The sequence below is a fragment of the Notolepis coatsorum genome, assembly GCF_963971535.1.
Source record: "Notolepis coatsorum genome assembly, chromosome: 3".
NCBI classification, from domain to species: domain Eukaryota; kingdom Metazoa; phylum Chordata; class Actinopteri; order Aulopiformes; family Paralepididae; genus Notolepis; species Notolepis coatsorum.
In genome coordinates this window covers 53,520,873-53,544,877 of record NC_140167.1, presented here as the reverse complement: position 1 = coordinate 53,544,877, position 24,005 = coordinate 53,520,873, and the positions used below count along the sequence as shown (strand labels likewise).

The 24,005-nt window shown below is 44.5% G+C and overlaps 1 protein-coding gene across 1 annotated transcript in view; it reads right to left on the bottom strand.

The window, feature by feature from the left end:
• Window positions 1-9,993: 9,993 nt before the first annotated feature.
• LOC311225666 (uncharacterized protein C14orf132) overlaps window positions 9,994-24,005 on the bottom strand; it is a gene marked incomplete at both ends in the record, with an annotated part of 82,283 nt that continues 68,271 nt past the window's right edge. Inside the window, one exon of the mRNA XM_084311057.1 lies at window positions 9,994-10,227. Within this exon, the coding sequence (XP_084167183.1) occupies window positions 9,994-10,227 (234 nt within the window). The remainder of the gene's footprint in view (window positions 10,228-24,005) is intronic.

Sequence of the window (24,005 nt, the reverse complement as noted above, 5' to 3'; positions counted from 1 at the left end):
CACAACAAGTTTAGGTGAAAGAAAGTTATATATTGTGCCTTTTATATATACGAACAAAACAGACTAATAGACAATGACAATGGTGGCTTTGATACACACAACCAAGGGGAAAGGGGGGGGGGGGGGGGGGGGGGGGGGGGGGTGGGAGCTTGAATGATGCCAAAGGAATGAACTACGTAAAACAAAACACAACTAACTCGGCAAGGAATATCTTGCCTACCTATTCACAAACATCAAATAAAACCTACTGCTCACTACCTACACGACCTAACCAAACATATGTCCAAAATATACAATGAGTGACATCACTCCTTACCTAGGGTGTCTAGAGACAATAATACCACTACGTGTAGCACCAAATGTGTTGGGCCCCTTACCTTACCTGCTCCAATTCCCAACACACATACACACACACACTTGTACCAAGTTGGCTAATTATATCAGAGTCAAACATTTAACCAACAGCATTAGAGAAAAAAGAAGGGGGGGAAACAGGAAGTGCTACATGGGTTTTAAAACAAGAGGAGGGCTTCCGATTGGTCAACTGGTGATTTGCTTGATGGCTTAACCTCGTTCCCAGCTTTATCTTGAGAGATAAAGCCTGGTAAAGCACTACGGCCGAAAGTGGGAATCAGGTAGGAAGTCCCGCCCCTGAAATCACGACACGGTGCTCATGAAAATGTATTCCCCCCAGAAACAACCTCGTTATCGCTTCCCTCGACAGGCTGACAGACCTGCTTGTTGTTTGTTTCGCTGGGGACTATAAACAGATCAGGGGGTGCCCGGAAACCGGAAAGCCTGTAGCCGGTATTTCTGTATTTCCGATTCACATTTTAGGAGGCATAGCTTTACCAGCCTATTGATGGCTGGGATGAAGGACAGGAACCTGGATCAGAGTAGCAGGTGGGGGGGGAGAGAGAGAGAGAGAGAGAGAGAGAGAGAGAGAGAGAGAGAGAGAGAGAGAGAGAGAGAGAGAGAGAGAGAGAGAGAGAGAGAGAGAGAGAGAGAGAGATTGAGAGAGAGAGAGAGAGAGAGAGAGAGAGAGAGAGAGAGAGAGAGAGAGAGAGAGAGAGAGAGAGAGAGAGAGAGAGAGAGAAGGCACAAAAGTACAAACAACATACAACAGCCACATGCTCATCCAGTCATTTCCATTACATGTATTTGAAATACATATTAAAACATACTAGGTATTTTGTCATTTGTATTTTGTAGCCATTAAAAAATGTGTCATGTAATTTGCAATAAATAAAAGCTTTTTTCCACCTGCCGGGACAGCTGGATGCTGTAATATTACCATAGACTAATGCAACTGATCACATTGTTAGTCTTTCAGCCATCAGACTGATCTCAGACCAGTGGAATATGGAATTATCCACTGGTCATACTGATCTCAGCAGATTGTAGAGAGGATGTTCTGTTAAAGTAATTATGTACAGTATAGGCTTGTGAGGGAAGCAACAGAGTTACTCAGCCATCAGACTGATCTCAGATCAGTGGAATATGTAGTTATCTATCTGTCAGACTGATCTCAGCAGATGGTAGAGAGGATGTTCTGTTCAACTAATTCAAGGGAAGTAACAGTAGTGATTGGAGGATAAAGAAAAGAGACAGTAGGTAATACAGTAGGTATACTATGCTACCAATCAAAAGCTAGAAATAAAACAGGTATCCCACATGAATTAAGCAATAACAATTTTCATATTTACTCTTTCCATGTTGATTTGAAACATGGGTAGAATCTTTTTATTTTGTAGTTATATGCATTTGTTGAAGAAGTATTTGTAACTTGTAACAAGATTATTTGTATGCATTTTTCCCATTTCTGTCCTTCCCCTTTCTTTCCTCCTGTCTTCTCCTCTCCTCTCCTCTCCTCTCCTCTCCTCTCTCTTCTCTCCTCTTCTCCACCTCCTGTGCCTTCAAGTGACTGATTCATTTGATCCAGAGTTTAACTTAACCACATTATATCGTATTCACAGTGGTGGTAGTCAAAGACAGCATCCACAAGCTTGAACCACATAAATGGAACCATACCCACTGTGGATTTCCCCCAAACCGCTACCTGAAAGCCTAATAATTACCACCATTAGCATAGATTAGCCCGGGCAAGGTCAGCGGTTATTCACTTCATCTCCCTGCTTCTGAAGCAGCTTTTGAGGCCTCGTCAATGGGGGGGGGGGGGGGGGGGTGCTGCAGCCCGGAGACCTCCAGGGCGTTCTTCACAATTCAACTCTTCTGAGCAGATATACAGTAAGCAGCAGAAGCGACGTGAAGGTTGTATGAAGATCATCCACAGCCGACTTCACTCCCTTCTGCATCCCCCCTCTGTTGTGGGATTTGAAAAGCCTGTGGCGCAAGTGAGTCGAGCTGATTCATATATTATTAAGTGCCAGCTATTGGCTAATGTAGTGGTGGAACGGCTTTGATTCGGTCTCTAAGGAGGGGGAGAGGATTGAGGAGCGCGGGCTGGCACTGTGGAGGTGATCCCTTAATTCTCTCGCCCCTCAGTACTCTGTCCTGACCCAGAGTGAAAGGGATTTGCAACGGCAGCCTGAGCCAGACCTTATATAATTTATGTTGTGGATTTCAAGAAAGGTGAAAGTCCCCAACAATAAGAGGCAATAGACCATAGAAACGGCGAGGAAGGGCAGTAATTTTGAGCTATAGTGCTGGATGATAATCTGGAGACAAACACATTATCTGCTCCCATACCCGCGAGAAAGGAGAGCAGTGCATCTTTTTTTCTCCGAAAAGTTCTTACAAAAAGTTGGCAGGACAATATCCTCACAGTCTCATGCCGTTAATCTTTATCCTGAAACCATTTAGACTTACAGCGCAATCTGGTGGTTCAGCAAGAGCAGCGCGAAGCGTCGGGACATTAGTAGATCACTGGCGAACATCAGAGGAGCCTCCCCTCGCTGTTGTGGAAAAACAACTTCCCCTGGCCCACTGTCAGTGAGAGAGACAGATAGAGAGACGTACCCTACGGCACTGAGAGTGAGAGAGAGAGACAGACAGACAGAGAAAGAGAGAGAGAGACTAATGGAGAGAGAAAGAAGGGAGGGAGAGAGAGAGAATGATGAGAGGAGGGAGGGAGAGAGAGAATGATGGAGAGAGAGAGAAGGGAGGTGTAGAGAGGATGATGGAGAGAGAGGAGAGAGAGAAAGAGAGGGCAAGGCCAGATTCAGAGAGGAATCATTCCAGGTGGTGTGCCTACCGTCAGAATGACTGATGGCGTCGTCTATGCACAGGATTAATCTCACCTGATGGCTCAGCATCAACTGGTAATGTCTGCCACTGCCAGTTGGTGTAGCTTCAGCCGGGGGCCAGACGCTTGGGAGGCGGCAAAAACATGGCAACCAAAACATATTCTCACAAGTTGAATAAGTGTGTGTCAATTGAGTCACGAACGCAGAACGTTCTTCCTTCAGTTTTCCATGGTTTCCAGTATCTGGTTCTTTCCAGAAGATATTTTTAGATATTATGGAGGTTTAGTTCAACTCACAGGCTGTCGAGTGTTCTACTACAGAAGCAGCATAGTTATTCTAAAATTCTAAAAGCTAATTTTGGTCCCAGTAGGCCTACTGCTTGGTCATGGCAAGAGGTATCCGGGTTGCGTAAAGATTTCGCACGTAACAAGTCTCTCCGCACGCAACACGCACACACCGAAACCTTTCGGTGTGTGTGTGTGTGTGCGCCCGTTCGCCCATCCCAAATCTGGCACACTTTTGAACGATGTTATACTGTGATAGAGTGCAGAGAATGAACACGTTCACAATTACATTCATCTAGCGGAAATACAGTACGTTCAGTTCACGTTCGCCCAAAATATATACAAGTTCATGAACGATCGTTCAGGTACATCACTGCCCGAGTCCCAACAAATATCTGTAAAACACTAATATGTAAAAAGCTAATAACTATTTATAACAATATGTGTGCTAGCTAGCTGTCATGCTGAAGTCTTTTTATTTTATTGCGTTCTACACATACTGCAAGAGTACATTTTTGGTCACACACAGTGGAAATGACTATATAAAGGATCATATTAAGACGGCTAAACATAAGTGGTGGCTACAAGCCATGGGAAATAGCACAGTTGCCACCCACTGTACTTCAATAAGACTAACACCAGTAACAGCCATCTGAAAAGGGCAGCTCAGGAAGAGACCTTTGCCTACCATCTGGGGAAACGCAACCAGAGCCTTAGATCTATGGACTGTAGCCTACAGCCGGTCTCATTGGAAAATTCTATGATGAGCGTTTTACGTGCATTCGCACGTAAGCAATGTTATTGTGAGCAACGTTACATACTATGGATGTTGACCTGTTGCTGTTGATGCCTCAAACCACAAGGCGGTGAATCTTACCAATCATTATCCGGTACTTCAAACTAACTGAAGGGGTGAGCATCAAGATCCTCTCAATCCCAGGTGAGACGTTGACAGTTATCTTCGACAGTCCACCGTAGCCTCCGTGCATTTAACCTGATGTCGGCTTTGGTGCTGACAACACCAACATCAATTTAGGAGGAAAGGCGAAGAGGGGAAACCAAACAAGGCCACCAATGACCTTGTTGGAGTAGGCCGGCGCGGCACACAGTGCAAAACACAAGACAGACTGCAGCCAATACTCTCCCGTGTTACATTGATAGCTTTCTTGTAGCCTATATCCTAGTGTTTTGTGTTAACTTATTAGTGTTACATTTTTTTAATGAATTATGTTTTGGTGGATTTTGTCTGAGGCGCTGGAGGTGGACCTCGGTGTGCTAAGCGCTGTTTAGTGTTACTGTTGAAAGGCCAGCGCCTTTATATTATAGCTATGGATCTAATAATATGGTTGATTGTCCTTGAGTTTCTTCCGGTCAAGATGCAAAAAACAGATAATTTTCCCATACATACATTTCCGTTTTATACCGTCATGAATATGAGTGTAGTTTCAGGGCGGTCTGGTGTCATTTCCAAAATGCTCCGTAATGGCCGGCAACGTGTATTCTAGTAAATGCGTTATCGTTTCTTCCCTGGACGAGCTACTGTTCTCAAATCAAATCTTGATTATCGGTATTATGTTTCATCATGGATGCATGAAAGGGGGGGCGGGGCCCTCCGTGCTTTGATCGCAACCAACGGAACACGCCACACACACACACACTCCCCGATCAACGGAATATTGATACCATATAGTCCTTACCTTGACCAGGATCTGTCCCGAAAAGAATATTCCAATTATCTGATCGCCATTCCAAGTACTGATGTTGATCAAGGTGCCAACGTAATCCAGCATTGAACATGAACGGGGGGGGCCCGAGCCTCGTCGATGCATCCGTTATAAGCGCTTGCCTTGCCCGATTAGTTAGACCCCGGCCGCAGCTCGGCCCAGACACCAAGCCACATCATTTCAAATGGAGTGCAATAGTGGCCGCAAGGCGTTAGGCTGCGGTATTGGACTTTTGCGATCTCAGACCCATCCCCAGTGATCACACAGGCTGCCGGCATGTTTTTATGAATGGAAATATCTAATACAAGAATTAACGATGAAAACCCGACTATACTCGGGTTTTTGGGGGTCCTGGCACTCAACGTTTGCAGAGTTAACCTGCCTATAGTCGGGCCCGTTAACACTAGAACAGCCATGTTTGAGTGCCAAAATGTCACTGATTCTTGCCGGAAGGGGTCAGATGACCCCACAGCTTATATGAGAAATATGAGAAAAATAAACAGTGTAAACTATATAATTACCTCTTAATATAAAAATATGAGGTTTACCACAGGTTTGAGTGACAAAAAAAAAAAAAAAAAAAAATAATAATAATAATAATAAATAAAAATATTATAATTTTTATTTTTATTTTTTTTTGGATGGAAGAGCCACACATTGACGGGCAAAGAGCCACATGCGGCTCGCGAGCCATGAGTTGGCCACCCCTGCGCTAGACGCTCGCAAAGTGCTGTGACTTTCCATATATATTCCATATATGTGGAATAACGTTCTAATTACATTTTCCTGAAGTCATTTTGAAATTTCAGAAACCGTGCCAGATAAAACAGGTACTTTTAGGAGAAGTCATTGAGTGACAGAGCTGAAGCTCGACCGAGTGACGAGGATACATTTATTGAAAATGCCTAGGGGTCATTTGACCCCTTGTCGGCTGTGCTAGTAACCTGCGGTACACTTTTTAGGGTCCTGGATTTTGGTGTGAAAATATTGTCACCCTACCTGGGTTGGAACAAATCTTTAAAGCGGAACAGATTTGTCACCACACAGTAAATCCTCATTGGTGATTGTATTAATGGCACGAGAGAACAGGAATGGTGAACTGAAACACATCTCTGTTCTTCTCTTATCAATTGTATTCTGTTTCTCTATTTCTATGCAATGGTTTTGAACTGGCAACATGGCAACGACGCACAGAGATCACTATACAGTAATACTGAAACTTTAATAGTAATACATATTCTTACAAAAGAGTATTGTGTATGTGATTTATAACATTTCTAAACACTTTCACATTAGCTACCTGCTTATTAAAAATAAAATAACAGCCTTGAAAAGACCTTCTCTCAACATTATTGAAGTACACTCCTAATTATAGGGATTGAAATACCACGTTTGAATGCCATCTTACATGGGTACAGTAGGGTAGAGGAAGCCAACGTTCAAATAACCTAGTTTATACCGTATGAATACCAATATGTACCATGTATGAATATATACCAACACAAGATAAACCTTTTGACCTCCAAATATCACTGTTACCATTATTGTAGGTCACATGGGAAACATTCTACTAAAAACAAAAACAGCTCTCTTCCTCTCTCTGTCGAGACTACACACAGGAATTATGTCATATAATGTTGTCAGCATGAAGAATTGATACATTTAGTCATTTTGTATTAGACCAGTTGATGTATACAGCATAAAATCACTATTAACAGAACATTTGTCATATGTGTGCAATGTGTATCACAACTTCTCGACATGTGGATTGAAATGTATTATTAGCTTTACCTTTTCTTATGCCGTAGCCCAGACAGAAAATAAATGAAAATGTGAGAGGGAGCCAAGAGCTATAATGTCATGGGGGAAAGCTTAGAAAACCGAGTGTGTGTAAGTGCAGAGCGATTGATTGTATGTTTTGTGCGTTTGTGTGCGCCTGTTTATGTGTGTGTGCGTGTGTCTTTGTCTGCGTGTTCATCGAAAGCTCAGAGTAAAGGACAGCCACTGCGGCAGGTCCTTGCTTTTGTCTCAGACAGAGCAAAGTTAATATTCCCAATTAGGGGTAGGATTAATCACCATGGAAACAGCTGTCTCTGGATTCCATGGCAACAAAACAGCGATGAATTTAAAGAGCCATGAATTTGAATATAAATATATAGATAAATAGATAAATAAATATATTGGAAATCCTCTCTTGTTACTGGCTCCACTTACATGCACTCTGAGACAATAATAAATAAATAAAAACAATTGGGTATGAAAGCATCTATGGGTGGTACCGTACAGGTACAGTACAATACAGGCATCTTGCTTTTTAATCTGTGCTTCTGATACTTTGTTTATATCTGACTTCTCATTCTACAAAAAAATAAATAAACATGAATTGTTGTTATGATAATATTCTTATTCAGATATTATGACTTAATTTTGCATCAAATAAAATTATCCCATGAAGTCACTGCTTGTACCGGACTAAGGTACAACACTTTGTGTTGTAGACTTTACCTGACAACAAAATATGGTCAAAAGCATTCTGTTAGGTTTCATTAAATGTCCATTTGTCCATTTCCTGCCAAGAAAACAGCCAAGACACACATACAGTAGTATGTACACGCTAATAAATACAACCTTAAAATGTTTATAAATGAAACATGAATTAATGTGGAGGTTCCACTTCCCGGGCCACAGACTGGCACAGGAGTAATCCCAGTTCCCCCTTGAATGTTTTAACATTCAACGTCTCTGTTCAGCCGCATAATTAAGCAGCACTCCTCTAAATTGCCTAGCGACTATCTGGGGGATGTTTAAGATGGTCCAGTTCACCCCGCTTCTTAAGACCCATTTAATCTCTATCCTGAGCTCTGCATTAGTGAGAGTGTTGTCGACATGGAAACAAACTTAGGTTACGTTGATTTTGGTTGAGCGAAGGAGAGTAGGTCTATTGTTGCTGCCTTTGAGTGTTGCTTTACAAACTTCCAGTTGCCGGAATACATCCGACCATGCTGTCGACAAAAGTCTGCAATCCTCTTCGGGAGGGGTTAGACTATATGTACTCGTCCGATATCACACACCTTATACTGTCAGGGGCCTAGACATACCGTAATCTGTGTGTGTGTGTGTGTGTGTGTGTGTGTGTGTGTGTGTGTGTGTGTGTGTGTGTGTGTGTGTGTGTGTGTGTGTGTGTGTGTGTGTGTGTGTGTGTGTGTGTGTGTGTGTGTGTGTGTGTGTGTAGAGAGAGAGAATATCCCTGTGTCTGTTTATATACATTATAGCTTGGCCTCACTTAACACTTTGGATGCCACACCTCCCCGTCTCAAAACCTTGTTGCGTGCCACCACCCACTTCAATGATAGCGCTCTCATATTTGTGAACGCATAAACTACATCTTAAATTATGGCTATGTGTCTAATCTGGCCGTCGCTTATCAATGACTTGTTTGCAGTCAACATTGTCAAAACGGATAGTTTTTTAATCAGTTCATTTCCGTTTTATACCATTTTGAAAAACGCTAGTTTCTTGAAACTTCCAGAAGATTTCAGAAGATTCTGTGATAAACGCCCTTTACTGTAATACACAAAACACGTTGTAATTTTTCGGCCTATTTATGAATAGTTTTCAAATAAACACTAGATTATCGATAGTATATGTGTACTTATGCACGCTATAGAAGCGGGCTGAAAAATCGAATCTCTTATTTCCTGATCGCACACACACACCCCCACACACACACACACACACACACACACACACACACACACACACACACACACACACACACACACACACACACACACACACACACACACACACACACATAGGGCCCACGTTGATATCTCTGTGAAAAAAGCTCTGATTATCCTAAGACTGGTAAAATAGATTCCTTACTTCAGATCAGATGTTCTCCAAAAAGATTATTCCAATTCATGATCGCCATTCCAAATATCGATCGCGTTTATTGATCCAACGCTGGGTGGTCGAAACACCGTTTCCACGCTGTTCTGATGGTCCACAATGAATCCGATCGTCTCGGGTGACAATGGGGTGCAGTACCACAGGGAGAGACGATAGGGGGCGGTATTTTCCCAATGGAGCTCAGAGAGAGTTCAATTAGTAACGGGAGGCTAGATTGATGAAATATGAATGGAAATCGTTAATAAAAAAAAAAACGATTAAAAACGAGATTTCCCGTCCGTGGCACTCAACGGTCGGCATGAAATAACGAGAATTCTCGTCCGTGGCACTCAAAGTGTTAAGGTTCAGACATCTGAACAAAGCAGGATGCAGTAGAATTTGTATATGTGTCTGTTTATACTATATGTGTATGTGTTTATACTGTATAGTATGTTATATGTGTATGTGTTAATACTGTATCTGTATGTGTTCATACTGTAGGTATACACGTAATGCCGGGATCAGACTACGCAATATTTCTGTCTTTCGTGGTGGTCACCACGTCAGATGTGTCTTGTGCCGGGAGACAGGGGTGCACTATGCGTTTGTCCCCGTCAGGTCGCTGCATGCCGTCTTGGCTTTGGTTTAAACTTCTCATTTTGAGAAATAGTCAAAGAACATGTTGCAGGAATTGTCACACTAGAAGAAAAAAGGCAAAGAAAATATAAATAAACGTTTGGTCTGGGTGTCACCTGGAGTTTCCAGACGCTCGTTCTGTCGCTCCCGACGTTCATACAGTAATTGACGCTGGAAATGTGTGGCCGGTGACAAAGTCGTGTCAAACCTGTCTGAATTGGTGTAGTCTGACCCCGACATAATATGTGTGTATCAGAAGGTGAAGGCGTAGACCACGCCCACCACCACAATGTTTCCGATGGTGGCGGTGATGGCGATCCAGAGCCAGATGGCGTCGCTGGACATGGACTGCTGCTCGTCTTGCTGGGCCTGAGCCGAGGCGGAGGCCGCCGCGTGGACGCTGGCTGAGGAGTTGAACAGAGAGTGCTCTCCACTGTAGTCATCGTTGGGCGAAGAGTCCATGAAGGCGCCCGTCATGACAGGGATCTGGGACAGTAGGAGGGGAAGGGAGAGAGAGAGGAGGGTGGAGGGACAGAGAAAGAGAAGAGGGTGGAGGGAGAGAGGAGGGTGGAAGGAGAGAAAGAGAGAGAGGAGGGTGGAGGGAGAGAGACAGAGAGAGAGACAGGTTGCTTGACAGAATATTTGTGATTTGTCAGCCTGTAGTCGAGACAGACAGCAAGTGAATGAGAGACAAGCAGATGTAGACAGATATAGACTAGAGTGATAGATAGATAGATAGATAGATAGATAGATAGATAGATAGATAGATAGATAGATAGATAGATAGATAGATAGATAGATAGATAGATAGATAGATAGATAGATAGATAGATAGATAGATAGATAGATAGATAGATAGATAGATAGATAGATAGATAGATAGATAAACAGTTAAGCAGATACGCCGCAAGACAGAGACAGAGATAGAGACAGAGGTAGAGATAGTGATAGAGACAGAGATAGTGTGAAAGAGAGATAGAGCCAGAGATAGTGATAGAGATAGAGATAGAGATAGAGATAGATATAGGTGGTTGTCTTGCTGGATGCAGAGAAAGCTTTTGACAGAGTTGAATGGGGATATTTATTTGCATGTTTAGATACATTTGGTTTCGGTCCTAATTTTACCTCATGGATTAAACTGTTATACACTTCACCCAAAGCAGCAGTAGCTACAAATGGTATACAATCACAATACTTTCAACTTTTAAGAGCAACTCGTCAAGGGAGCCCTATTAGCCCATTGCTATTTGCTTTAGCCATAGAGCCGTTGTCTATTTTTCTTAAATCAATGCAATTGATACAGGGTATTCACAGGGGAGGAATTAAGAATACTTTATCATTATATGCAGATGATTTATTATTATACGTATCAGACCCTGTTTCGAGTATACCTCACATTATCCATACCCTGAATAGATTTGGCACATTTTCTGGATACAAACTGAACCTTAACAAAAGCGAATGCTGCCCAGTCAATGATGTGGCTCTTCAGATCCAAGATCATGTTTTGCCATTTAAAATGGCTCGAAATTAGCCAGTTTTGAGGCCTTATTAGGTCAATTTGATCTCCCCAGGTCAAGCCTGTTTAGATATTTTCAAGTGCGTCATTTTCTTAAAAGTCATGACCCCAACTTCCCAAATCTGTCTTCAACCCCAGTTTTAGAGGATATGTTGAAGCTCCCCCCTGATTCAGCTAGACTTATTTCAAGAGTGAACAGATTCATATCTTCTTTCAAGTGTGTTACTCTTGGCTGGGTGGCGCAGCGGACATTGCATTCGTCACCAACGCAAGATACACTGGGTTCGACTCTGGCTGTCGGCGTTGCCTCCGGCTTGGGCCAGCCGTCATACTAACTCAATTGGCAGAGTTAGCGGGTGGAAGTCAATGGGTGGTAATCTGGACGTTGTGGACAGCGACTCCTACAGGTCGGTTGGGGACGCCTGCACAGCAGAGACAGGAAATGGCGGGGGTAGTGTGAGCCTCCCACACGTTACACCTCGCCAATGAGAGTCCACGCTGACAGGTGAAAAGATGTGACAGGCTGCCTCCTCGTGTATCGGAGGGGACACGTGATGCAAGGCTTCTATCCTCCCTACAACCGGCCAGTGGGGGGCATATGCGAGCAACGTTCAAGACAGGGGAGGGAAGAATTGGCACAGTGGAATTGGGATGGGAGAAAAATAGAAAAAGAGGAGAAAAGTGGATAAAAAAAAAGTGGGAGATTGAGTTAGGGGAGACTTAAGAGGTTTGGGACCGTGCGCTACAAAGGGTAAATAGAAGTACCTCCTGTGCACGATTAAATATAATACAATTTAAAGTGTTGCATCTGGCTCACTTTTCCAAATCTAGACTGGCGAGGATATATTCCCTTCCAGATGCAGCTGTGATAGATGTCATAACACCCCGGCCAATTTATCTCACATGTTTTGGTTTTGTCCATCTCTATTTAATTTCTAGTCTTCTATTTTTGGAACTCTCTCAGAGACCCTTGATATTAACCTCCAGCCGAACTCCTTCACAGCCATATTCGGCATAACAGTTGGAGAGGACCCTAAGATTCTCAAAAGGCATGCAAATGTAATTGCCTTTGCAACTTTTACTTGCACGCAGGAGAATCTTACTACAATGGAAATCAACACACCCAGCACAAGCTTCGGTATGGCAGAGCGATCTTATGCAATTCATTCATCTAGAGAAGATTAAATACTCACTTAGGGGGTCCAAAGACAGATTTCTGCCCGTCTGGGGTCCTGTCCTGAACCATGTTGGAGGACTTTTTACTTTTTAAAATTTTACCTGATAAACTAGCTCGGTGACTGTTGTAGTTTCTTATGCAGCCTTAAGCATTTACGTTCACAATGGTGATGAATGCAACCTAAAGAATCCTTGACTTATGGTACGGGTTTGAAAGTGGAAATGGTATATCTTTTAAATTTTGTTATTGTGTTTATTTGAGTTTTTCTTTTGTTTTGTCTCTCTGTCTGTTTGTTTTTGTGTAATGGGAAGGGGGGGGGGGTAAAACAATTGTAAAATGGGAACTGATATGAATTGAAATTATGTGAAATATACTTGTTGGTACTCCCAAATAAAAGAAATATAAAAAAAAATAGATAGAGATAGAGACACAGATAGTGTGAGAGAGATAGAGACACAGAGAGAGACAGAGATAGTGTGAGAGAGAGAGAGAGAGAGAGAGAGAGAGAGAGAGAGAGAGAGAGAGAGAGAGAGAGAGAGAGAGAGAGAGAGAGAGAGAGAGAGAGAGAGAGAGAGAGAGAGAGAGAGAGAGAGAGAGAGAGCTTCATTATAGTGAAATATATGGTCTAGTGAATTCAGGTTCTGTGGCGTAAAGCATGCATTACATATATCAGGTTAGGACAATATTGCATATCTGGTAGTCAGTTCATCCGTCACATCAAATGTGGCTCACTGAACTTCTGCTTTTCAGTGTGATAACACTTTCAGTCACTCTCCATTGCTTTGACAGAATTGGCCTCACCTAAAAAGAAATTAACAGTTATTTCAAACACAGCCCCATTAAAGAGCACAAACCTCCCGGCAGAAAAGCCCCTGCCTGGATGATAACAGCACATTACCTCTGTGCCTCCCTTGGTCACGCATTAGCAAGGCAAAGATGTATATTAAAACCAAATAAGGGGAAGGGTGCAATGTATCACGGCATCTTTAGCAAATGGAAACAAGGTTTCTCACTCATAGCGTGGGTCTCTCTCTCTCTCTCTCTCTCTCTCTCTCTCTCTCTCTCTCTCTCTCTCTCTCTCTCTCTCTCTCTCTCTCTTTCTCTCTCATGTGTGCGTGTGTGTGTGTACACAGGCAAACCCCATTGTGGGAACTAGGGCTTGATTAACATGGGATGAATATTTCACATGTGGAAAGTGAAAATGATTTATTGCTTGGGACAATTAGAGCCCTGCAAAGGCTAGCCATCAGAGCAGAAGCAAGTGAGTGCCTCCTCCTCCTTCTCCTGTATGTGTGTGTGTGTGTGTGTGTGTGTGTGTGTGTGTGTGTGTGTGTGTGTGTGTGTGTGTGTGTGTGTGTGTGTGTGTGTGTGTGTGTGTGTGTGTGTGTGTGTGTGTGTGTGTGTGTGTAGTCTGTGGCATTCTGCTGTAGGGTGCTTGAGAGCCCCTCTTGCACACGCTGCTCAGATCAGAAAACAGACTCCCTTATTTCTTCACCGAGGACGTCAGGAAAACAAAGCTATAAATACCTCTGAGGCATGTCGAGCACTCTCACATACACAGAAACTCTCTCTTGCTTGCTCATTTGCTCACCTTCTCTCTCTCTTCCTCTCTCTCTCTCTCTCTCTCTCTCTCTGCTCTCTCTCTCTCTCCCCCTCTCTCTCTCTCACTCTCTCTCTCCTTCTCTCTCTCCTCATTCACACACACACACACACATACAGTAGAGACATACTCACTCATTCATGGTCTTCCCCTGCACTGGGGGGAAAACAGTGTTCAAAGAGCATTCTGCTGCTGCTCTCCATCCATTGGCCCCTGGTGGTGAATACTGACATGACTTATACTAAGGAGCGCCCGCTGCTCTCATGAGTATGATGGGAGCAGACATGCATGTGTATGGGGGGGGGGGGGGGGGGGGGGGTTAAGCAACCTGGGCTTCCTTCCCTGCAATCCCCCTCACACACACACACACACACACACACACACACACACACACACACACACACACACACACACACACACACACACACACACACGCACGCACGCACGCACAGACACACACACACACATACACACACACACACACACACACACACACACACACACACACACACACACACACACACACACACACACACACACACACACACACACACACACACACACACACACACACACACACACACACACACACACACACACACACATACTTATTATAATAGCTGATTCCACGTCTAAGAACCGCTACATATCTATACGTTGCTTACATCCATTTTAATGGCGTGTTTCTACCGAATATCATTATCACGAATAGGAGACCGGTCGTAAAATATTCTTCTGAACGGGACAAACAACTGCCGGTGACAATTGGCACACAGGGCGGTTTATAAAATGAGAATGCAGGTCAGTTTCATTTAAAAAGCACTGTGTCATTCAAAATTTATAGAACAGAGAAAGAGCATCCGCAAGATCATGGGCCTCAAAGCGACACCGGCATTTAACAGCGCATTCTGTGTGTAAACCACCCGCCTCCCTTCCGCTACCTATTCATCCAAGATCACAATTCCCATGTGATAGGGGGGCATGAGGTCACACCCAGCGAGCGGTTAAGCATTAATGGGATGGAAGGAAAAGGGGAAACCTGTAAGAGGGAGCTTCTTCCCAAGGCGCCAGAGCACTTAGGCGGCCGATGGCGGCCATCTCCATGCATTACCGTAGGAGGAGCCGATGCCTGTACAGTAGTGGATTAGGTAATAAAGCTATATACTGACCAAAGCTTCCTGGAAACCATACTGGGGGGGACTCCCTCTCCTCTGACCTTTTCTAGTGTGGTAGTAAACTAGCGGGTATGGGATGAATGGCATTAACAAATGAAGCATAATGATGACGTAGCTGAATGCTATAGGGGCCCAAGGATGTCTTGTCAACAAGTACATTTACATTTACATTTTGTTGTTTAGCTGATGCTTTTATCCAAAGCGACTTACAAGTTCTGTACAACAGGCCAGGAGGGAGGGTACAACTCTGGCAGCTAAGGGTGATATTGTTCGTCAAACGGTGTTGAACTTGAGTGCTACACTCCGAGTGCATAGTAGTATAGACATATTAGCATATAGTAGATAGTGTACACATAGTAGCAAAGTACATAATGGCGATGGTGGGAAAAACTGTGGTGGGAAGTTCGTTCCACCATTGTGGAGCGAGGACAGAGAATAGCCTGCTTCGCTTTGATGACCCCCCTGGAGCCTAAATAGGAGTGGATCTCAGGCGGCCAGAAGATAAAATAAAATAGAATTGCCACAGACATTACAAAAGGCGTTTCTTCCCCCACTCCTACCCCAGGACCCCTCAGGACCAACACCCCGACCCCGCTCCGCCGCTAGATCATGGCCTTTACTTTATCAGCCGCTGAGGCCCACAACTCAATGTTGGATTCCCTAACTCCAATCACCCGAGCAGTGGAGATCTCCATATAAATTACATCCAAGAGTGTCAAAGCCCAATTGATTGTTGTAAGTTTTTCGGGTTGTTTCCATCTCATAGATTGTTGGCTGCTGTAACTCCCGCTAGAATGAGTATTTTTTGTTGTATGGAGGCCGGTAGTAGGGAGATATCATTTAGGATTAGTGTTATTGCAGAAAGTGGAATTGTCAGGTTACATACAGTATGTCCGAAGGTTTCGTGGTTATGGATTTCCAAAAACAAGCCACCGGTGGACATTCCCAGAACATGTGCATATAGGTGCCAGTGGCCCTCAGAGCGCACAGGGTGCACCGAGAGTCTGCCACCAAACCCATATCACACAGTTTCCTAGGTGTGAGATACGTTCTATGAATACAATTAAAATGTATTTGTTGGTGATTAGGGTTACGGGAAGTGTAACTGAGGGGTACAATTCCCTGACTGTATTACTAGATATGATACTTACTACCACTACCTTTGTACTTAATATTCGGCCACCCAGTACTCGGCATAAATATATTATGATGAACACTGTCACGTAGATGAAACGGATCCAACACAAATGTACGAATTAGAAATAGGTCTTTATTTCTACACAGCGATGGTGTGTAGAGCAAGCACTTAATCAAATCAATCACATTTATGAATGGGAATTAGTATGCACTTTTATGGCAAGAGTATTCGTCGGTATATCAATAGAGAATGTCCAATCTCTGAAGGCGCAGGTGGTACATATACGACCTGGAATAGTTTAAGGAATAACAGCAATGATACTTTAATGATTATAGGCTGGATACACTAGGGGGGGGTAATCCGGTCGCTTGTAAGCCGACAGGAGTAGGAAGGGGGGGGGGTAGAGTCCTGCTGCCTCATCCGGCCAAGGGTATCCCAGGTGAACCCACTGTAGTGCCGTTCAATGCGCCGGCGATCCTTGGACCACAGATGAAAGCAGGTGGACTCTTTGTGGGCCGGCGTCCTCCAGTCCACGGAGGAGAGACGTGAAGCGACCTCGTCTTGCAGAGCGTCTCCTCACCTTGCGTCCTCTCCAGGGGGGGGGGGTTCCAACACACGGCAGTGTCGGGGGTCTTTATCCATGGAATAATCAACGTATACAAAGCATAATCCGTGCCTGGGAAGGCGGGCTGTCGTCGGTAGAATAATCCGGTATACAGGTCCACTCGCTCGTCGGCTCTGGGGCTCCTCGGGTGCAGCTTCACGTGGGGTCAACCACCCTGGATAAGCAGCCAGTTCTCTGCCCGAAACGATGGGGTACTGACTACGGTAGTATTCTCACCGCACGAAGCACTATATATTAACAGACTATTATTAGCTTAATAGACTACGTCCAACTCGACGATATAGTGCCAAATATGACTATTCAAATATTAATATACACGATGTCTCAATACCGATGGTAGGCGAACTTGGCCTTACTCCCACACGTGGCGTCGCGGGGAGGCTTTACGTCTGTGACTCTATTGGAGGGTAAGAAACTGGACTGAAAAAAGGAAGTCCTACTTTAGTAGCGCAGTATATATACGCACTATGAACAAATAGTCCCATTAGTGGTGCGGTAGCCAGATTCCTACGCGGAACTAGGACTTGTTCGTACATGTTGAGCGGTACGTTTGAACTGGGTCTGAGGGGTATGGCGGCCTGGCACCAAGGTCTCGACCAATAGTAGAATGGAGACTATTATGGGATGTTCAGTAGGCTAGAATGGATATTCAGTGCATATTGTACAAGGAATATACAAGGGATATCAGGGAATATTAGAGAATATACAAATACAATTAAATATATATATATAATAAATATATATATTCGGTTTAATCTGGCCCTTCACAACAGGAAGCCAATGTGTTAGTTTCTAGTAATTAGTCCAGACATCATCCCAATCGAACTCAGGGTCGAGGTCTGGGATGTCCTCTCGCCAAACTACTGTATATCTAATGATTTTTGTATGTGGATTTGAGTGTATAGAAATCTGAAACAAAACCCCTTGAGGTTGTTTTGTCTCCGATGAGTTTAAAAAAGGGGTCTGGATGCAGCGGTTGAGCCCACGGAACCCCTGCGCCTTGAGCGCCGCCCTTAGCTGTAAATAATAATCATACAAATATCTTAGGTCCTGAAACGAGCGAAGACCGGTCTTATCATAAACATCCCCCAGAGTGTGGATTCCTTTCCTTTCCCACTGAGGGTTGTTAATGGGTTTATGCCCAACAAGTAATTGTTGGTTATGAAATATTGGAGAGTCGAGGTGCCATGGGCACTTGATAGTATAGTACTTGAAGACCTCTGTGCGTTATGCCATGTTTGAATCACATGGGAGATGATAGGACCAAATTGTAATTGACATTTTGTAATCGGGTGTTGGAATATATTATATCTTGTAATCTTTGTGGATAGACTGCTGCTTCCTCTAAGGCATGCCACGACACAGCAATTTCGGGATAAAACCAGTTTATCAGGGGTCTCAGTGAGAAGGATCAGAAATATAATTTAAAATCAGGGATTGCTAGACCCCCCCGTCCTGTTTCCTACATTGAGTGGTGGTTCTTTTGATTCACGGTCGCTTGTTGTTCCAAATGAACTTAGATATTGTAGCTTGTATCTTGCACCAATAGTTAATTGAGGGGCGGGGTAAGGGGAGCATTGAGCTAACAACATTTATTCTGGGCAGTACGTTAATTTTTATTATGGATGCTCGGGCTTGTAGCGAGTTGGGGAGGCTCGACCATCTATTGAGATCCTGAAGTATTTTGTTGTATGTGCCTATATAATTGTGCCTATTAGGCTGTTCGGCGCCCAGTAGGTTCAGCATCATTTCCATGTGCTCCGACGGCTTGCTGTCCCCCAAGCCTCGTATAGCTAGCAAGCGTCGGGCCCGCTCTGACTGCGACAACTCGAAAATTCTGAGAAGGTGCGTCTTAAACGCCTCATATTTATTATGGGCCGGTGGAGCTGTAATGAATCCTACCATCCTCGCCGCCGTAGTGTTGTTAAAGTTCGAGACGCGTCATCAACAATTCCATGTAGGGCGAATTGCGCCTCCGTTTGGGCAAACCATGCTGCTGCCGACTGCTCCCAAAATTCTGGCAGGCTGAGACAAACAGCGTTTGCCATGTTGGTCAAAGTCTTGGAAACTTCTTCGAGACTAACGTCGGGGTCACCAGTGTAGTGCTGATAGACGGGAGTCGGAGGCGGTGTTGCAAAGCTGAATGTAACGCCTTTAATATTCATCAGCACAAACAAAACACAAGCTCAGTACACGTTACTGGAAAAGCTAGAATGAATGCCGGTGGCAGGAGGTGCCACACCCTAAATCGTTCGGGGGAACTAATGTTCCCAACAACAGTTCTGTGTGAATTATGTACAGTACAATCACTACAATGCCAAGATATTTAAAATGTTCAACTATGGGGATGTCCGCCGGTAGGTCCACAGCTCTGGCCAATTTATTAAGGGGTAGACAAGCAGATTTGGGCCAATTGATTTTGAATGATAGTTCAAATTTGTCAATTATCCTAAGTAAGTTTGTGGCTGATTGGGAGGGGTCGTGCATAAAAATCAGTAAGTCGTCCGCATAAAGAGCTATTTTGTGTGGGGTATCTTTGATTGTTATAGGGACAATTTCTTCCGTTTGTCTTATAAATTGAGCTAATGGTTCCAAGGAAAGCACGAAAAGTCTGGGACTCAAAGGACAACCCTGTCTAGAAGACCTAGAGCAGGGGTCTCAAACTCAATTTACCTGGGGGCCGCTGGAGGTAGAGTCTGGGTGAGGCTGGGCCGCATCAAATATTCCACAAAAAAAGGGTTTCAAGTATTCAAAAAAAAAGTACAACTGATCCAATCTTCTCAATCTTTAGCAATAACATTTCAGAACATGAACAGTTCTTCAGAACATGAATGGTTCTTCAGAAGATAGGCTTCTCAGTGGTGTCAGTGGACTCATCCACAGCTATGGAAATGCACTGTGCATTTTTTTTTATTCTATCACCAAGCTGTTTAATCAAATCACCAGCCAGTTATTCTGGTTGCTGTGCTATCTGAGGGGGATTTGCTTTTGTTTGCCTTCACTTCAGTCATACATTATTTTCAAATTGCCACCCTTCACAAGAGCTACCGTTTCTTGGCATATAGTCACATTGGTTTGGTGCTGGGACTCAGGATGAACGCATATTTTTCAGTCCATTCACCTTTGAATTGCAGTCGACTTTTCTTTTACTGACCATCTTTGAAAATGCCATATTTTTCTGCTGGCTGCCTGCTTGCGAAACTAGGCTAGTAGTTACATTTATCTCACGGAGATAAAACTGGGAGCGAGTTTACTGTAGATGCGCTGTCAACTCTGCTCTGACTCAGACTGTTTAAGACCCGCCCTACTCTGCCTCTGATTCGCAGAATGTGGGTGAGGGGGGAAAACACTGACGGGACGCTGAATGTGATTGGACCAGACCCGTACACAGACACAGACAGACAGTGGCAGTGCAGCCGGACATGCAGAGCACTGCTCGCAGTCAGAGGAGATAGCGAGCCAGCGAGGATGCATTTGCCTTCCACTTTACTTGATATCACTCCGGAATCACGTTTCAACCAAGTCACTAACCTAACATTGCTGTCATGAGCGTGCGCTATGGTAGCCTACAAGTGATCAAATAAATAAAACTTCCAACTCTCGCGCAACGACTCGGCAAACAGTTGCGCGTGGGCCGCATTAACACTAAACTTTGATGTCTGGGAAGATACTCCAGTCCTTCTACTCCGGAGCTGTAGAGAGCATCTTGACTGGAAATCACTGCCTGGTATAGAAACAGCGCGGCACAGGACAAGAAGGCCCTACAGAGCGTACCACGGGTATTGCACTACCACCCCTGCAGGTTCTATACAACAAGAGGTGCAAATCCAGAGCCTGCAGAATAATGAAAGACCCTCACCACCCCAACAACAGCCTGTTCATGCTGCTGAGGTCAGGCAGACGCCTGCGAACACCAGCTACTAGGACAGAGAGACTTCGGCTCAGCTTCTTCCCCCAGGCCATCAGAGCCTTGAACACTGAACTCTCCACACACAAGCACACATGAGCACACACACGACACACACACTGTACACGCTCACACACTAGCAGCCACTAAGGAAAGGTCACTTTAAGAATAGTAGAGTATAACTTGAGATTGTATAATATAGCATGTACAGAAAGACCCAGTGCCTCATCCATAGCTAACAGTGTATTGCACTACCACAGGACCTAGCATCTCCTACCATGCTCTGTAAATAACCTATGTACATATACCGATATGCCCTACTCTGTTTACTTGTTTTATTGCACAATGTCGTTCTATTGGATCTATTATATGTTATTACTATTGTATTATGCACATCGTTGCGGGCAAGACCACCCGCATTTCATTGTATACTCGTATGCCGTGACAAATAAAACTCTTGACTTGACTTGACTTGACTTGAATAAGAGCCATATTTACATCCCTCAAGAATCCCCCTTGTTCAATGGAGTGTTCAATCATCTCATGTAGTAGTGGGCACAGTGGTTCCCAAAATGCTACAGATGCAGCACTGAAAATCGAACCTCTCCTGCTCATCTGCTGCTCCTCTCCTGCTCTCCAACCCAGTTGAAGTGAAAATGGCTCTGATCAACGCGAATCACATCTCCAACAAAACCTTCGTCTTAAATGACTTTGCGACCAAAAACGGACTGCATTTTTTGATGGTGACTGAAACATGGGCTACCCCCGGTGAGTTCACTCATCTCGTGGAAATGTGTCCCAGTGACTGTAACTTTTTTAGCACACCCAGATCATCAGGAAAAGGAGGTGGTCTAGCCTTGGTATATAAAAACTCCTTTAACTGCCGTGTTGTGAACTGTGCGCAATTTTTAGGATTGACCATACAGTTGACCATGGTTGATTTGGACAAACCTCTCCTAATCACCCTCGTTTATCGGCCCTCTAGCAGCAAGGACTTTATTTCTAAATTTTCCGAGTTTCTGTCAAATACTATGTCCATCCATGACAGAATCCTGATTCTTGGTGACTTTAATATTCATGTGTGCTGCCCATCCAAGCCTATGGTGTCTGATTTCATGGAATTGATCAACTCATTTGAACTCACTTTGCTTACTACCACCACCACCCACAAACTAGGCCATATGCTTGACTTATGATTTCTCAGTGTCAAATGTGAATATTGATGAAAATGCATGCTCCTCTGATCACTATGCCGTAATGTTCACCTCCTCTCTCTCTCTCCCCCCAGCCAAATCCCCCTCCCCTGGACGTCCATCCCGCAGCATTAACCCCTTAACAACCAGTACGTTTTCCTCCTCCTTCCTAGCTGCCCCTAACATCTGTACTATTGAAGCCTCTCCCTCCCACCTTAACATAGATGAACTCACATCCCTGTTTAATTCCACCTGCCTCTCCATTCTGGACTCAGTAGCCCCCCTTAGACAAAAAAACAAACAAAGTCTAAAGGCCAGCCGTGGCTAAATGACACCACCAGAGCCCAGAGAAGAGAGTACAGTAGAGCAGAGTGTAAGTGGAAAAATTATAGACTCCATGGCCCTCATTTATCAACAATTCTTAGAAAGTGTACAGAAAAATTGGGATTTATCACACGTGCGTACACAGGTTCTACGCACACCTGCAAGTACTCCGTGTTGATAAATGCCACTTGTTATACGTTCCGTGCTCGTGCACGGTTTTACGTATTTGCATATAGCACCGCTCGTAATTAACCATATATGGTAATGAACACCCCCATGAAATGTGGAAAAGTGGACTAAGCCAGCGAACGCCTGGGAGAAATACGCGACAGGCTGACCATCTATCAACTTCCTAAAGACCTTTGCTGCTTGGGCACCGCAAACACTAATAAAGACCGTTAACCACTGTTTGCCATTGGTGTCATTAATAACCATGCTGGAATATGACTGCTTTTTCTTCATTTCGTTCGATTAATACCCAGGGATTAAAGTTCTCCGTCAATTTCATTCCAAATCGCGACGGATTTTCCGAAATTCTCTGCGTGCATATGATTTGTAGAGGCATACAATCTATTTTGATGTCGGTATTAGGTATAGCCTATATAAACAATAATACGAGAGCATATACAAGAACCTTTCTATTCACATAACGTAAGGTTATGTATATAACCAAGTTCTGTGAATTATGGTGACGCTCAGCATCATTCTGCACTGTACTTCACTTCGTGCACGAGCACTGAATAAAAAATTCCACCATGTACCTTTACATCCCAACATTCGTCTGGCCACATCCCCATCCGCTTACCTTCATAAGCAGGTGTGTGGTCACCTACTCGCCTCCTTCCCAAACTTTCACCACAAGGCGAGATCAAGGGCCGCAGCGGCGTCTGATGCTGAGCGTCACCATAATTCACAGAACTTGGTTATATACATAACCTTACGTTCTGTTTCATTATGGCTTACGCTCAGCATCATTCTCACAAGAGGAGCTGAGCGGGAGCCATAGCTCGACAAATGTACCCCGCTGAGGCCCCCCACAACCATCAGACCGGGGAGGACCGAGCCCCCCGACCATCCCTAATGGAGGATACCCTCCCTATTGGAGGCTTACGGGAGGGAGACGGATCCGACCGTGCGAAGAGGAACTCAAGCAACTCAACGCACAGGGTGAGCAGACCGTGGCTTGACCCCACGACTACGCACACGCACAACCCGCATGCCACCAGGGAACGAACGGAAGGAACAACCCTTGTTACCGCCCCCAAAATCACGGGGTCAAGAGCAAACCCAACCCCGTGGCAAGGCTGTAGCAGCGGAGCGCGAAGGAAGACCCAGACCCACTGAAGGGACTGGATCCCCTGGAAAAAGGGCGCCCGGAGAGGTCAATGACGCCAGGCATCAAGACCCCACCAGGGGGTCACTTAGTGACACCGCCCCCCACATCGCCAGCGTATTCGGATAGGGCCCCTCCAAGAGCGGGCCCTTTCCCCCCAATAGTACACCGCCTGGCACACTGAGCATGCAGAACAGGCAGTCAGCATGGCCGTAAGCACTCAATAAGTCCAACCAACGGAAGCAGGCAGCGCACCGGGGAAACCAGGCAGCA